Below are 17,404 nucleotides of genomic sequence, written 5' to 3'. Positions count from 1 at the left end.
AGAGGCCATGTGCAGGGCAATACTGGCATGAGCTGGCTCTTAGGTTCTACGTGAAAAGGGGTACAACCTAGAGGGAGACAATTTATTCCTAGTTACAAACAGAAGCTATCCTAGGAAACTGTTGTTACTCTTCATATGCTGGTGTTTCTGAGTGGGCAGGAGAAGTAAGTTCCTCCAGGAGAAGCCTCCCCTCTCCCCTGAATCCCCAAAGCCCTAGTCTAATATTTCCCCAAAGCTTATCTGATCTACAAATATGCAGGTAATCACTGTGTAGGGCTATTTTCCCTCACATGCTGTGTACTGAACCAGGGCCTTGTGCATGCTACCCAGTGCTCCACCACCGAGCTGTGCCTCCAGCTCTGTGTACAGGGCTGGCATTTGCCCCTCCAAACTGCTCCTTCCCAGGCCTGGGGAGGCCTCAAGAGTGAGTCCAAAATGCGGGAAGAGCACTATGCATTTCACAACCCCACTTCAGAGCAGAGGTAGGGAGGTCAGGCTGAGAGAAAAGCCTAGAGGAAAGGACAGCTCTGAGGTGTGCTCTGGTTCAGCTGTCTCCCATTTAACAGGAGGCAGGCACCACATACATCTGCAGGTCCTTTGATACCAGCAGCCTGGGCAAAAGGAGACTTGCTACTTGACTCTGGGAGAAAAAGCCGGAAAGGAGAGGAGGGAGAGGCTGGAGGTCAGTCCTCCCTCAGTCTATCAGATGGAAACACATCTGGGACTCTTCATGTGCCTAGACAAAGGTTAACTGCTTTTGACCATTTCTTTAGCTTTAATCGACTAGACCGGAAGTGACCGTGTGAATCACACGGTGGGGGTGTGGGGCACCAGCACACGGCTGTGGGAATCAGAGCCTGAGTACCTCTTTTGCACTAAGAACAATGTGGTGTGCTAGTGTCTGCCGTTCCTGCCCAGTGTAAGAGATACTTGACTGCTGAATGTCTGTCATGCACAGGCTTTTATCTAGGTTCTTTACATAAATGATCCCTACCAAGACTACTGACAGCCAGGGTCAACCAGATGTTTTACTGACAGCCAGGGTCAACCAGATGTTTTACTGGCATTATCTGCTTAAGATCTTCCCAACTTCGTGAGGACAGAGCCTAGTTTCCAGAACCCTCCAGAGAAAGAACCTTGGGAAGGCTGTTCTTGCCAGGCCCATGGTGAAGGGGTGACTGAGGAGAGATCAGAACTCAAGGCAGTCTGACTTCAGAGCCCATTACAGGCAGTCCCTGCCCCTCCAGTGTTAGCTGGACCCCTTCTGCCTCAGGAGACTCTCCAGGACCAACTTCTGGACAAACAGACTAGATGCGTACCTTCTCTGCAGTTTCAAACTCTAGTCCTTCTAAAGCTTCCATGGCCAGTTCACGCCAGTCAGTGTCTGTCACTCCCAGACAGGCGATCTGGTAGGCTTCTCGGAACATTTTCCTATCAAGGTATTGGTACATTGGAGCAGACTGTGGAGTTTCAGAAAAGGGAGAAAGTTAATGGTCTGTTTAGAGCACTGGAAAGTGTTGGATTCCAAGCAGGTCTGCTTCCAAATGTTCAGAGTAATATCACCAGAAATGCCTACCTCAGACTTCAGCCATCAGTCTGCACCTTTGTAGCCTTGCCCTGGCCCACCTGGGTGCCCTCCTTTCTGCCACCCTCTCCTGCTGGGCCATAGCACTCCCAGCATACACTTCTGGCTGCCATCTGCCTTCCCCTTCCCTAGGTCTACCTGACCCTAACATGGACCTTCTCTGGGAAGGATCTACCCCACCTCCCATAGGAAATGCCTACTTGGCTTTGTAAAGCTCTGTTAGCAAGCCCCTCCTGGAAACTCTTCTGGGCTTTCTCTTCGAACTGCTCCTGGCCTCTGTGTAGACAGACCTTGGGCTTGTGCTGTGCCCTAATTCCACAGAGGCTCTGGGGTGAAACCCTGCACACCCTGTGGCGGCAGCAGGGCTATATTCATTCCCAGCAGTTCCTCCATCCCTGGCCAGAGGAATGAGTCACATGACCAGGAGGGAGCCATCTGGGATGGCCTCTTCTCAGAGGGACTGAATTTGAAAAAGGCATGGATATGGAATTTGCTCCAGACTGCCCAGGAAGGCTCTGAGGACAGATCCTGAGGTCTCTGGTACTGAAGACCAACTCTCCCCTCAAGACCAAGCTGCCTAGCTAAGAATATCTACAAGTATCCCCTAATGACCTCTCTTTTTAAGGCTATCAAGAACTCCACAGTTGTCCAAACATCCCTGTGTAAGGAGGTGTTACCTCTGATAACACCCAGGAGAAGGAGACTCCTGGAGGACACATGACTTGCCTGAGGTCACAGACCTAGCAGATTAAAAACTTGAAGCTAGAGCAAGAGGTGATCTGATATTCCTGGTCTTGTGTTCCTTCGTGATGTGTGTATGTGTGTGTGTCACACACACACACACACACACACACACACACACACACACACAAATGCATTTACACACATCAGACTAAAGCTTGGCTGGGTCTAGCATCTTCAGCAATAAAAGACTCTGTCTTTATCTGAGACCAGTCAATATGCTCAGGGACCCACATCTCCCTTCTGGATTCCTGGGCAGTAAAGATCAATCAACCAGTACCTTCGTACTAATGGTTCTGAAATGTGGACTTGGAAATGCTGTTTTCTCCATTTGGGGCCTTTATCTTTGAAATTTCTGGTCCTTTTTTTTTTTTTTTTTAACTTCAAAATTAAAAGAAACCTTTTCCTTTCAAGCCCATCTATCCTCTGACAGAAGACACAACTGTTCCTAGGGTGTTGTTTTTCCTGTGGTGCCACATCATCCACTTCCCCTTACCGTAGGGAGGCAGTTGGCCACAGACAAGGAGCAGCTGAGCTAGCACCCAGGCCTGGCTCAGCCACATCCTAGCCAGGTGCCCCCTGGGAAAACTCAGGCTGCTGTGGGCCAATGAGGACCCATCTCCCTGGACACAGGTCTCATCACCTCCTTGGAGCTTTCTCAAACTCCACCCACTCTGCCCCACAATGAACTCATTCTCTGGACTCATACTCTCTGGTCCACTTTAGTTCTGTTTTGTGGCTTTTGCTATTTCATGGCTGTCTGTAATAAGAAGGAATAACAGGAATTGGGACAGGCAAAACCTGAAAATGGGTGTAATTAACCCCATTTCACGGTGGCAAAGCCTGAAGTCTCGGCTGCTCCTGAGGTAGAGGTAGGAGGATCACTTTAGCCCTGGTCAAGACCAGCCTGGGAAGCACGGCACGCGCAGGTCTCAAGCAAAACAAAACACACACACACACACACACACACACACACACACACACACACAAAACAACAACCCCAGTACACAGAAAAGAAATGAGGCCCTAAGGAGGGATGTAAGGTATTCAGGATGCAGCTGGGTCAGGTTTCAGGGTTCCTTTTCCCAAGCTGCAGAACTTCTGCTATGCCGACTGCCCCAGGACATGGGACATAAATATGCAGCACAAGATGAGCTGACGGGCTGATAACACTGGCAGGGAGGCCCAAGCTGAGTGAGGGTTTGAAAAACATACTGATGGGCCAGTCCCCCTCTGAGCAACCCCTTATCTGGCTGCTGTATTCCAAGCATGACGCCATGGTGCATAACCAGAGCTTGCTGTCCTACTTGGCAGCTTGGACACACTAGTTCTTGCACAAGATGATACAAATTTCGAAAGGAAACCAAAAAATCCCAAGGGCAAAAATGGGGCTTTTTGCCTGGTCTGGAGGCCCAAACCGCAGGACGACTGGAGGCCCAGGCGACAGATAAACAGCCTTTGTCTCCAGATTGCCTTTCCCAATGCTTGGCAGCTCTGGCCGCTGCATCAGCAGGAAGGCTGGTTGCAACCAACAGAGACTTTGGCTACTGCATCTTGAGGCCCTGGCAGAGGGAACCCCCACTGCCCCTCTGGCTCCTCTTGGCTGGCCAGAATCTGGGAGCAGCAACTGCATTTATTTTTGAGGTTAGGATGGCAGTCTGGGGAGAAAGACGTTTAATAAGTGAAGCCTATTTGGCACAGATGAGGAAGAGTGGGGTCTTGTGCATGTGGTGCTGGGGTTCAGGGTGCTGACAGGGAGCAAGCAGGTAAGGATGGCAAGGCAAAAGTCCAGCAGGCCTCACCAGCTCCCACATGTCAGCCCAATGCCATCTCTCATGCTTTCTCTTCTGCTGTTTGCTTACATCAGAATTCTCTGCCATTACTTGACTACTCACTATGGATCAGGAGCTGGTAGGAATACTGCTGCTGTGACCCCTGCAGCAGCAAGTAACAAGGGCCTTCCTGGCCAGGAAGGAAGCAGGCAGGGGCTGTGTATAGGCAGACAGATTAACAGAGCCTTGAGAAAAGGCAGTCTAGAACGTCTGAACATCTTTTAGTTACAGGGTCTTTGGCCCAGCAATTGCATTTCTTGGAATTTATAGTCAGGACAAATACTAGTTAGATAACCACTATTCCCAAGAACAGAAGCTTTGGGCAGCCAGGTGTGGTGGCACATGCCTTTAATCCCAGCACTCAGAGGCAAAGATCTTTGTGGGTTTGAGACCAGCCTGATCTACATAGAGAGTTCCAGAGCAGCCAGAGCCAATAATGAGACCCCATCTTCAAAAAAGAAAAGAAAAGAAAAGGTGCTGGGCGGTGGTGGCACATGTCTTTAATCCCAGCACTCGGGAGGCAGAGGCAGGAGGATCTCTGTGAGTTCGAGGCCAGCCTGGTCTACAGAGCGAGATCCAGGAAAGGCGCAAAGCTACACAGAGAAACCCTGTATGGAAAAAAACAAAAAAAGAAGAAGGAAACAAAAGGCTATGGATAGTTTAAATCTCCAACAGTAGGTGCTGGCGGAGTAGCAGGCTATGGACCGTCCATGTGACAGAGTGCTGCGTCCATTACAAACAAAGCTGGGCACGCAGAAGAGAGGGCACAGGAGCCTGGGGCAGGAAGGTGTTCCGGGCTGCACGGTGGAACACATGAACAACTGCCTATGGGAAACCAAGCAACACACATGAGGAATCATCTGTCATTTCTCACACATATGTGTGAGCCTACAATCATTGGTTTGAAACTTTCTAACGTATGTTCACTGACATGCCACAACATTTTCAGTAGACTGCTGAGCAGAAAGCCCAATTAGTAAGTAGGGCCTTTGGTGTTGGCAATTGTTTTTATTGTTCATGGTTTGTTTTGTTTTGTGTTAAGAAAAAGTCTTGTGATGTGCCCTAGGCCGGCCTTTAACTTGAAATCCTACTGCCCCAGCCTCGAAGTGTTGAGATTATAGACATGAGCTACTATGCTAGGTGAGATTGCCAGTTTTCAGCCAATAATCATCAAAGGGATGGGTCTGCAATAGCTAAATGTCAGGTTAAAAGAAGGTGGTATAGGGCTGGCGAGGTGGCTCAAAAGGACAAATGTGACACCCTGAGTCCAATTTCCAGGACCGCCAATGAGAGAAACAACTCCCCAGAAGTTGTCCTGGGACTTTCACGGGCACAGGCACTCACACTCACACACACACACATACACTAATAGACTTTAAAACATTTTCAAATAGAAGAGGCATAAAGTGACTAACAGCTCTATTCTCTTGTTTATGGTCCATAATCAGTACAGTGCATACAATAATATGCCTGGGGTCTGAAGAGATGGCTCAGTGGTTAAGAGACGGCCTACATCACATTCTTGGCACCCATGTGAGGTGTCCCACAACACCCTGAACTCCAACTCCAGGGACTAATGCCTTCTTCTGTCCTCCATGTGCACCAGCACACATGTATATATGCGCGTGCGCACGTGCACACACGCACACACACACACACACACACACACATTTTAAAAAAGAAAATATTCTCTTAAAGATGGGATGCTGTGGTCCAAGTTCTCCTTTGTGGTTGTCTTGGTTTTATGACAGTTCTATAAGGAGTGTCACTCACTTTAGGGACAAGCACACAGGCAGCTAGGGCAGCTGTAACTAGGTTCGCCACCAGGTGGGCTGTCTGGGTTCTTCTGTCTGTTTCTGTGGCTCCATACTCTCAGCCCAGTTCCTAGCTGGCCTCCTCTGGATTGAGGGGATGATGCAGGGTCTCGTGTGCCCTCTCTGGTTCAGTTCTCAGTGCCTACCCTCCTATTCTCCTCTCATGCCCAGCATTACACTCATGCGTTTATGCATCCACCCTGTTGGACTTGTCACTAACATAGTACTGAATATTGCTAACACAACGCAGCAGGAAGGGGGTCAGAAAAACAGAGATTCAATGGGTGTGCTGGCTAGAGTTTGTCAACTTGACACCACCTACAGTCATCTGAGAGGACAAGAAAAGATAAATGAAGTGATTCTAATGACATTCTGCTATACGCACAGGGTCAGTGCCTAGCCAATCATCATCAGAGAGAGGCTTCCTCCAGCAGCTGGTGGAAGCAGATACAGAGACTCACAGCCAAACATTAGGTGGAGCTCGGGGAACTCCAGAGAAGAGAGGGAGGAAGGATCACAGGAGCCAGAGGGCTTGAGGACACCAGGAGAACACAAGATCAACTAAGCAGGGCTCACAGGGGCCCACAGAGACTGAAGTTGTGACCACAGAGCCTGCATGGGTCAGCCCCAGGCCCTCTGCATACACCCTGTGGTTCTTTATTTACTTGGGGGTTTTGTTGGACTCCTAACAGTGGGAGTGGGGGCGTCCTCTGACTCTTTTGCCTATTTAAGGCTCTTTTTTCTCTTACTTGGTTGCCTTATCCAGCCTTGATATGAGGATGTATGTCTCTTATTATGCTGAATTTGGTAGATATCAAACTCAGGGAGGCTGCTCTTTTCTGAAGGGAGATGGAGTGGATCTGGGGGAGGGGAGGCGGTGGGGGAACTGGGAGAAGTGGAGGTGGGGAGGGCTATAGTTGGTATGTATTGTATGAGAGAAGAATGAAAAAAATTTCAAAATAAATACAGATCTAAGGAGTCAAATACAGTCCTAGCAACATTTAGACACACTGAAAAAAAAAAAAAATCCGGCTGTAGGCAAGCCTGTAGACTATTTTCCTAATTAGTGATTGATGGAGGAGGGCCCAGCCCATTGTGGGTGGTGTCATCCCTGGGTTGGTGGTCCTGGGTTCTTGAAGAAAGCAGGCTGAGCAAACCAGGAAGCAGCACCCCTCCATGGCCTCTGTATCAGTTCCTGCCTCCATGCCCTTTTGAGTTCCTGCCTGACTTCCTCTGATAATGAACAGTGATATGGAAGTGCAAGCCAAATAAACCCTTTCCTCCCTGACCAGCTTTTTGGTCTTGGTATTTGTCACAGCAATAGAAACGCTGACTAAGACAATGAGGCTGAGCTCTTTGTCCAGAGACACGTGGCTACAGTTAGGGCACAACACATCCAAGATCATAGCACCTTGCGACATCACAGATTCCACACTTCCCCTCTCTCTCTTTGCTGCTCTTGTACCAGTTTGAGGGCCTGACCATTCTGTTCTGTGTCTCCTCCAGCCAGAGAGGCGTGACAGGCACCCAGGTTACCTGTGGCACCTCCACGGCAGACATGGAGAAGACATGAAGGCAGAAGATCTTGGAGCCATTGTAGCCAACCACGAAGCCCTGCAGCTTCTGCTGGTGTACTGGGAAGGTGCTGGCCTTGATGTTGAGGTAGCCTCCTCCAGAGAAGCAAAGCATGTCCTCACACTGGGTGTTCCAGGCCACACTGTTGGCATTTGGTTCCTGGGGGACAAAGACCTGTAAAGCTCCGGCTCCACTCCCATTTTTCACTCCACACCCATGTTAAAGCCTGAGTTGCACTGAGTACTGGCAGCAGGATGAAAGGAAAGGAGTGGAGGGGGCCAGAGAAGAAGGGATGAGCAACTGCTCTATGCACCGGGAGTGTGGTAGAAATCGTGGGTCTGTGCTGTTTTCAAAATGATTACCCCTCCATAGTTTACTCACTCCACAGTAAGTGGAGATTCAACAATGTAGGATTTCATTTCTACTAAAGGAGGAGAGTGGGTGCTGCTCTGTGCTAGATGATTCTCCAGCACACACAGACACACACCCCCACAGACCCAGGAAGGAGGCTGAAAGTGTCACCTCTGGAGATGAACACAGTGACTGCTTTTGGATGAGTGAAACTGTGAGAGATTTCTATTTGCTTTGCCCCCCCTCCCCCCCCGTGCTGGTTGCTTGTCTTGTTTGGTCATGAACATCCTTTTTTTTTTTTTTTTTTTTTTTTATAAAAAGCAAAAGAATAGGGAGTTCTCTTCAAAGTTAGAAAACAATACATTGTCTCTGCATTTACATCCTCACACTAAGAGCATCACCCTGGGAGGTACCCTCTCCGCCAGTGTCCTGCTCAGCCCTGGAAGCCTGGGACAAGCAGAGGCTCATTCCTCCCTGCCAAGAACAGTGGTTCTCAAGACTCCTTTAGCAAACCTCTATCTCCAAAAAATATTTACATTAGAATTCATAACAGTAACAACATTACAGTTATGAAGTAGCAATGAGAATAATTTTATGGTTGGGGTCACCACAGCATGAGGAACTGTGTTACAGGGCCATAGTATTAGGAGGATTGAGTGCCACTGGTCTAGAATCTTCTACCATGGACTCCCCCCCACCCCCCGACAGAGTTTCTCTGTGTAGTTTTGGTGCCTGTCCTGGACCTCACTCTGGTTTCAAACTCACAGAGATCCGCCTGGCTCTGTCTCCCAAGTGCTGGGATTAAAGGCGTGTGCCACCACCGCCTGGCCTATGCATGGACTACTTTTTAATAAGAAAAGTCAGTAGTTTTCATTTGAAGGGAAATGCAGTGGATAAGAAACTAGAAACATTATGTCTCCCAGCAAGACTCAGAGACACCTTCGCTAGTCCCCAGAGAAGACACAGTAAGGGTGAAGAGTCATATACCTTTCCAGTCTCCACACAGGACACACTGAGAGGCCTGCTAAGCACCTCCAGGCCCAGACAGAGGTAGTGCTGAGTTTAGGGAGAAGGACCATGTAAGGCTAGTTATGCCCAGCAATGAGCACACAGAAGCATCTTGTTTGCTCCTGTGCTGTTTTGTGGCAATTCTATGAGAGGGTAACTTCCAGCTTCATGTTAGCATGGGCAGGGAGTGTGTCTTAGCATGCACAAGGGCCTGGGTCTGATCTCAGCACAGCATAAGTTAGGTGTGGTGGTACACATCTCTAGCCCCAGGACTTAGGAAGTGGAGGTAAAGGATCTTCCTCAAGTTTATCTTCAGCTACATAGAGGGCTGAAGGTCAGTCTGAGCTATGGAGAAACCCTGTCTTTAAAAAAAGTTTCAGCTGGGCAGTGGTGGCGCCTGCCTTTAATCCTAGCACTCAGGAGGCAGAGCCAGGCGGATCTGAGTTTGAAGCCAGCCTGGTCAATAGAGTGAGTTCCAGAACAGGCTTGAAAGCTACAGAGAAACCCTGTCTTGAGAAAAAAAAAAAAAGTCTCATGGTAGCCATAGGTGAACCATACTCACAGAGATCCACGAACCCAGCTCGGTCCAAAGACAATGGGTACGTGTTCTTTCCCCTGAACCCTCTGCTTCCTCTATGACACAAAGTGCTAATAACTGAAGTCATTTGGGGGCTATTGACAGCCAAGTATCCCTATCCAACTGACTGAGGAAAGCCAGGCACTTCTACCCTGCCAGTTCTGTTGCCAAGGACAAGAAGGGCCTTGGGAGAGCATCCATGTCTACCCACGATATTGAGAAACCATGCAAGGAGAAACCAGAGAGCAGAGGCTCCAGCCTCAGGGGGTCCTCACTTCACATAAATTAGCTCTGACCACTTACAATGCCCTAAAGAAGCCAAGAACAGCCCTAGCCTGGCAGAAAGCCCACTAGGCGCTGGGTACAATCTTTAGACTACTCATCGACACATTTCTTCCAGCCAATGCCCATCCCCAGTGAACCATGCAAGTCACTGTGCTACAGCACCTTGTGGAGTAAGCTGAGGGTGAGCCTCCACCTGTCTTTCCCCGTGTGCCCTAGGCACTAGTAGGAAGTGGCAGTCCTGGGTAAGGGAGTCACAGACTTCATCACAAGAATCACCACTACACATTAACCTGGCCACCAGACTCGTCACCATCATCGAGTACTGTTTACTGCTATGTGAAAACTGTGTTGCTGGCCAGGAAACCTATGCTCAAGAGGCTGGCCTGGCCGCCTGCTCCCTGGAGCTTTCCAGAATCTATACCAATGCTAAGTTCTGGCCCTTTGCTGTTCCTCCCAGACAGGCCTATCTAGGACTTCACCTGAAAAAGCAGCTCCTTCGTGTGGATGTCATACACCAGGCATGTGTCATTTTCATCCACCACAGCAAGCTTGTTCCGGGAGGCACTCATATCCAAGCAGCGCACGGCTGTGGCCTGCTTCAGCAGGACAATGGCGAAGAGATTGTCCACAAAGATCTTCAGGATCTGGCGAAATTTCAGAGAAATAAGTGTGAGTCACCATGGCAACCAGACCCTGGACCACTGCCAGGCTGTTGGCGTCCCATGTGTTCTACAAGAGCAGCACCCACTAACTCCTCCAGAAGCTGTGTGCAGAGAAAAGACTCATTAAATAAAGCAGGGTGTGTGGGGAGAGACCAGAAGAATGGTTCATTGGAGGCCACTGAAGCTGGAACAAGAGGCCCGAGACATGCCAAACTCCCTCTAAGGTCTGTGCGGACTGGGGACATTTTTAATGACACCGCTCAAATTGCAGGGTAGGGGGTCATACACAAACACAGGAAGGGCTACTGTAAACATAGGCAAGACATCTGGTATAAAGTAATGATGACAGCTGCCATTCATTGACGTCCCTATTTTTGACAGCCCTGTGAAGAAACATAGTATTGTCCTTATTTGGAAAACTTGAGCCTCAGAGAGCAAACTGATCTGCCCAGGGCCATACGGCCAGTGAGAAGCTAAAAAAGAATGTGGTCCCAGGTTAGGCTGACCCTAAAGTCATACTTTCGACCTCACATGAGACCTGACAGCTGACTGGAGGTGACAGGGGGAGTCTCCCCAGCTTGGGTGCTACTGCTTGACAGCTCCCACTGGTCTCATGCTCTGAAACTTCCATCCCCAGCAAAGACCTGACAAGCCTCAGCCACAAGCCATCTGCTACACAGCTTGGCTCTCAGACTAATGCAGTTATATTTTCACTTTCAAATTTCTATGTAGCCCACATAGAACTTTTCTTATTTCGAGCAAAGAATGCAGATGAACACACACACACACACACACACACACACACACACACACACACACACACACAAAATCTGTTCAACTTTCATATCGCCTAGATTTCCTAATCCATGTGTCCAAACAACACATTTCCTTGTAGCTTCTAGTAACAGTCTAAGGACCAGCACTATCTAGGACCCAGACAGCAGTACTGGTTAATCCAGGCACTGCCTAATAGGGCTTTGACCTCGTGAACAATCTCTGGCTGCCTCTCCAGCAATCCACTAAAGCTGTGGCTCCAACAAATCCCACCTTTGGGGTGACCTTAAGCCCACTAATCCCTGCTACGTGCAGCCTGGGAGCCATGGCACCAACGGCCAGGTGTGAGCATGCTGTGAGTCTGAGGGCCACAGTCTGAAGCTATCTTTATGAGAGGAAACTCCAGGCTGTCCACAGCCCATCTCAGGTCATCCGAGACAGCAAACCTGTGCCTGCCTGGGTAACAAGCTGGATGGTAGCATGGCAAGACTCACCTGGCCATTCTTTAGGCCCACCAACAGACCTTCCCTTCCAGCAGGGCCACCGATCACCTTGATGTACCGAATGAGAGACTCCATCTGCCACTCCCTTTCCTTCACTCCACTGAAGGACAGGCACTGCAGCCGTTTCTCCTAGCAAGCAACCCAGACTCAGCATGGAGGGTCAGAGAATGCGCGCTCCCAGCCCCCTTGGGGAAACCTTCCTGCATCATCAGCAACCATCTAGCCCATGCTCTTCCCCCAGGAGCCATCTTCAACACAGACCTCCAGAGTCAGAGGCAGCACAACACTGACGTGCCACACTGTTCTCTAACTTGGGGTAGCCCTAGGTGTCAGGAGGCTCAAGATCTCACAGTTTTGATACTAGTTTTATAATGGCTCCTGAAGGATTTCTTTCTTTTTAGTTTCCAACAGGCCTGGGCAAGATTAGGTCCACCCATGGTAGGCTTTTTCTCTACGTCTTTCCAAAACTCCTCTTGGAACTGACCTAGAGAATTTTAGAAATCTATGCTAAGAAAAAAATTTTCTTTGGGGAAAAAAAAACCTCCTAGAGACTTTGGTCTGTAATTCCAAGTACTCTTGAGACCGGGGCAGGAGCGCTGCAAGTTCAAGGCCAGCATGGTAAACTTAGTGAAACCGAGTCTCAAAATTAAAAGTGATAAAAAGGTGATGGAGGCAGGGCTGTGGTGGCTTTTAATCCCAGCACTCAAGAAGCAGAGACAGGTGGATTCCTGTGAGTTCGAGGCCAGCCTGGTCTGCAGAGCAAGTTCCAAGGCAGCCAGGGCTACACAGAGAAATCCTGTCTCAAAAAACACACAAATATGATAAAGGTGGTGGGAAGAGAACAGAATGGGGATGTAGTTCAGTTGTAGAGAACTTACCTACTATAAACAATGCCCTGGGTTCAATTCCCAATGTCTCAAGAGAAAAAAAAAAAGGAAAGAAATCTCTCAAGAGGTAAAACTTCTGTTATAAACATTTATCCTAGGGGGCTGGAGAGATGGCTCAGCACTGGCTGCTCTTCCAGAGGTCCTGAGTTCAATTCCCAGCAACCACATGGTGGCTCACAACCATCTGTAACAGGATCTGATGCCCTCTACTGGCCTGCAGGCACACACGTGAATAGAGCACTCACATACATAAAATACATGAATAAATAAATCTTTAAAAAAAAATTTATCCTAGATAAGTGTGACATGTTTTCAATTTAGCACTCAGGAGGTGGACATGGGGATCATGAATTTGAGGCCAGCTTTAGCAACTTAGTAAAACACAATCTAAAAAAACAAAACAAATAAATCTTCATCGTGTAGAACACCTTATAATACATCTAATCCCAGTACAATACAAAATGCTCCATAGCACAAAATCATTCCAGCTATGGCCTTCCTCTCTCTAAAAACTGATTCATCTAGATGCCAATACAGTAGCAGCCAATGGCCAGCCCCTGGGTCATGACCAGCTTTAAAACCCTGAGGTGGACACCTGCCCCGGGGGAGGAGGACCAGCTGCCCACCTGGCACAAGATGATGTGGTCAGCGCACACCACCAGCAGGTTGCACTCAAACTTCTTGGCAATTTTCTCCTTCACCCGGTAGTGCATGTCTGCCGAGTCGTCTGAATACAACTCATAGATGAGGATCTTCTCTGGCAGCTGGATCGCTAATCGATTTTTGTAGATGGCAATTTTCTTGACAAGCTCTCTGCATTTAATCCGAACTGTCAAATGGGGGATAAAAAGACTCTAGCAAAAGGTTGTTAAGTAAGGTGAAAGGCAGAGAAATTAAAAGCCATCATTTATTTATTTAATGCTCCTGACAATTAAAGTGAGGCACTCTCATTAAAAAGTCTTTACAGGGCTGGAGAGGCGACTCAGAGGCTGGAGCACTGCTGCTCTCACAGAAGACTCTGGTTTGGTTCCCAGTACATGGAGTACATGGAGGCTCACAAACACCTGTAACTCTAATTCCTGGGGAAGCTGATGCCCTCTTCTGGCCTTCTCTGGCACTGCACATACATGATACACATATGCAGGCACTCAGACACACACATAAAGTAAAAGTAAATAAATCTTTTAAAAATTCTTCCCAGAGCACCTGCCATGTGCAGGCAGCTGTGCTGAGTGGGATCCAGAGCTACATATGCTACAATCTGTGCAGCCCAAAGCCACACTGAAGGAAGTCAAGCAGTCAATGCTACCACCATTGTCCTATGCGTCTAAGCTTCTTCCTCTGCACAGCAAAGGCCCCTAGTGGTCAAGAGCTCACCATAATGACCGTTTCACAGCTGGCCACCCCCTGCAACCTTCCTGACCACAGAGACTTCCATGAGGTAGGCTCTGCTTCTCTACAGACCAAGTGGGGTAAACAACCCCAAGAGGACACTGTTGAGCTGGTCCAGTGGCTACATTAATACCACCTAGATGGAAATTTTGAAACACAGATCTACCCAGGCAGGGACAAAAGCCAAACTGAATCTGCAGAATGGCCCCTAACTGGGACCTCTACACAAAGACACCTGGCTGTATCTGGTTAGCAGCATCCAGATAGCATATGTGGTCAGCCCATCCAGACACGAATACAGCTGAGTGGAGCTTGACCTCCTTAACCAGTAGAGCTACTTAGGTGAACAGAAGGGGAACTGTCAGAATTTAGACTATGTGAAGCTGGATCCCTGTGGTCGTTTGAATAAAAATGGAGACTCACAGGGAGTGGCATTATTGGAGGTGTGCCCTTGTTGGAGTAGGTGTGGCCTTGTTGGAGGAAGTGTGTCACTGGGGATGGGCTTTGAGATTTCAGATGCTCAAGCCAGGCCCAGTGTCACTTTCTTCTGCTGCCTGTCGATCCAGATGTAGAACTCTTAGCTCCTTCTCCAGCACCATATCTGCCCTTCCCACCATGATAATGGACTAAACCTCTGAATCTGTAACCCAGCCCCAATTAAATGTTTTATAAGAGTTGCTGTGGTCATGGTGTCTCTTCACAGCAACAGAAACCCTAAAACAATCCCTGATCCTCTGACCAAGCCTGACCCTATCCACTTCCCTACTTATCTAGCAGAACCCACCAAGAGACAAATAGAAGCTGAGGGGAAATTATGCCAAAGTGGCTGTGAGCAGACAGGATAAAGGTCCACCAAGCCCCATGCAGGTCAGCCATCATAGTTCTGATCTGTCAGCTTCTGAGTCTCAAGGAGTCCATTTATACCTTGGAATTGTTTGTAAAATGTAGTAAGTTGGTGCTTTTTTGTTTGGTTTTGACAGGTTTTATTGCTTTTGCTAGATTCTCAAAGGGATCTGTATCCTCCTTCTACTGCCAAAAGTTTAAAGCAAGATAGAGAGATGCCAGGCAGTGATGGTGCACCCCTTTAATCCTAACACTCAGAAGGCAGAGGCAGGTGGATCTCTGTGAGTCAAGGCCATCCTCATCTACAGAGTGAGTTCCAGGACTGCCAGAGCTGTTATACAGAAAAACCCTGTCTTGGGGGGGGGGGACACATCAGGGGAGACATTTCCTATTATTTTGGGTGTCCTTTCCCCCATGCCCACCTCTTGGCTAGTATTTATAAGCAGAGGTAAGCCTGCCTCTTACCTTTCTGCTCCGTGATCAGGTGTTGTACGATGACGTCTGTCATACTGTCCCTGTAGGCATACCGATCCTTGTAGAGTCCGTGGACTGTGCTAAAGATAAGCTGGTAGAAGGAAATGGTGCCATCCTGGCAGCCTACCACCTGTTTAGAAGACAGCTGTCAATCTCAGGCTGGGAGGAGAAGCAGCCCACCCCCCATTAGGAGTGATGGCCAAGAGTCTGCCTGGCTGACCTGATGCTCAGAGCCTCCTCTAGAAATGCTCTTCAGGATGAACTTCCTCTACTCACCACATAGTTGGAGTCAGGCTTCACTCTACAGGTCCACACCCAGGAGTTCTGCTCCCCAACGGTCCCCAGTCGCACTCCATCCTTGGTGAAAAGAGATACCTGCTTGTCTGAACCCCCCACCAAAATGTACTCTCCTTTGGTGAAGTAGCTGATACAGCAGGGGTCAAAGTTCAGTGGCCGATCCTTTCCAATCTGAGGAAAGAGACCACACACCAAGTGAAAGACCATTCCCGAACCCCAGTAGCGGGAGTGTTGGAGACTGCCTAGCCTTACCTACTAAGCTATCCCATTACATACACAGACCTCTCCACCTCTGGAACACCCACACCTTCCCCTCAACCTATCCAAATTCTTAGCTCCTAAAATCAGCAATGCCTGACCTAACCCTTGCAAAGTGGGCCTAACCTCCTCAGGTTGATGACTAGAGGCCAGGGAGGCTTTCCCTCCTTCACCCGCCTCACACATGGCCAGCAGCTCACCTCAGCTTCTTTTCTGTTTATTTTCTGGGCTTATTTCACTTGAAAAGACTGCCCTTTATTCTTTATTCACTTTAAGGAAAACAAGTCTAAAACCCTGGTTCTTGCTTTAAGGTTTAGGGTCAATTTACAAATATTTTCCTATTCATAAATCTAGTAAAAGTGAGCAATCAATTGGTGCTGACAGTTTAATGAATGCAATTTTGAACATATAAAACCACTGAAATAGCTCCAATTTCAACATAGTTAATTCCCTTCAACTAATTTAAACTACAATTATAAATTTAGTATGTTCACTTTTTCTTTCCTTTTTAGGAATTTCAAATGCCTAACAACCGAAAGCTTTCCTCCTACCTCCCAATGCTACAAAGTCTAACAAGAAGCCCCAGCATGTGTCATGACACCGAGAGCTGACAGCTGCGGACTGGGGCTTAGGACTTCCTCTTCCAAGCAACAACCATCAGCTCGGGACCAACCAGAACCAACTGAAGCAGGGGTGGGTGCCCAAAGCAGGCAGAAAACGGGCCAGAGAAAGAGCCTCAGGCAAGCTCCTCTGAACACTGTCCCTGGGAGCTCCTTTTTGGGTGAGCACAGCATCTGAGAGCTGGACAGTGAGGTGGGATGTTGCAGAAAGGAAGGTCAGAAGGAAGCCCCTTCTGCCCACAAGCTCTGCTCACTCTCTGGAAACCCTGAGCTGCCCATGCACGAGACTCATAACCAAAGAACTGTACTGAGGTCTCAGCTGCTGCCCTCTGAAAATATGGAGCAGAGCACGGAAGGGCAACAACACCCCCAACCTCCACCCGACACACATGCACATGTGCACATCTTCAGAGGAACAGGAGAGAAATGAGTTTCTATGATGTACCATTTACAGGATGACCAGAATATAATTCAAATGTTCAAGAAGTAGGAAACAGTGGGGCTGGAAGGATGGCTCAGAGGTTAAGAGCATGGCTGCTCTTGCAGAGCACCTAGGTTTGGTTCCCAACACCCACATGGTGGCTCAATAGAGTCTGTAACTTCTGTGTGTTCCAGGGGGTCTGATGCCCTCTGCTGATCGCTGTGGGCACTGCATACATGTGGTACACATACAAGCAGGCAAAACATCCATACATATAAAAATGAAAAATTTTTAAAGTCGAAAAATGTGAATCATACTTGAGAAAAGACAATCAGCAAAGCCAGACCCAAATGACTCAGGTGTTAGAATGATCAGATGAAATTTTTAAAACATCTCTGGTAACATGGTTCCAAATATTAAGGAAGGGGCTGGAGAGATGGCTCATTGGCTAAGAGCACAGATTGCTCCTGCTGAGGGCTTGAACTGGGTCCCCAGCACCCACGAA

At 48.4% G+C, this 17,404-nt stretch overlaps 1 protein-coding gene across 5 annotated transcripts in view; it reads right to left on the bottom strand.

Moving 5' to 3' along the window:
• Ift122 (intraflagellar transport 122) overlaps positions 1–17,404 on the bottom strand; it is a 70,215-nt gene that overhangs the window by 25,471 nt on the left and 27,340 nt on the right. For 4 of the 5 annotated variants that reach the window (XM_036180717.1, XM_036180718.1, XM_036180721.1 and 1 more), the window contains 7 exons: positions 15,580–15,771; positions 15,295–15,433; positions 13,221–13,423; positions 11,699–11,836; positions 10,248–10,412; positions 7,509–7,706; positions 1,320–1,460 (listed from right to left, as the gene is read on the bottom strand). In XM_036180717.1, the coding sequence (XP_036036610.1) occupies positions 1,320–1,460; positions 7,509–7,706; positions 10,248–10,412; positions 11,699–11,836; positions 13,221–13,423; positions 15,295–15,433; positions 15,580–15,771 (1,176 nt within the window). The remainder of the gene's footprint in view (positions 1–1,319; positions 1,461–7,508; positions 7,707–10,247; positions 10,413–11,698; positions 11,837–13,220; positions 13,424–15,294; positions 15,434–15,579; positions 15,772–17,404) is intronic. The other variant, XM_036180719.1, reaches the window with a different exon arrangement.

Source organism: Onychomys torridus, chromosome 3, assembly GCF_903995425.1.
Source record: "Onychomys torridus chromosome 3, mOncTor1.1, whole genome shotgun sequence".
Taxonomy (NCBI): Eukaryota; Metazoa; Chordata; class Mammalia; order Rodentia; family Cricetidae; genus Onychomys; species Onychomys torridus.
This window is presented reverse-complemented; position numbering and strand designations above follow the sequence as displayed.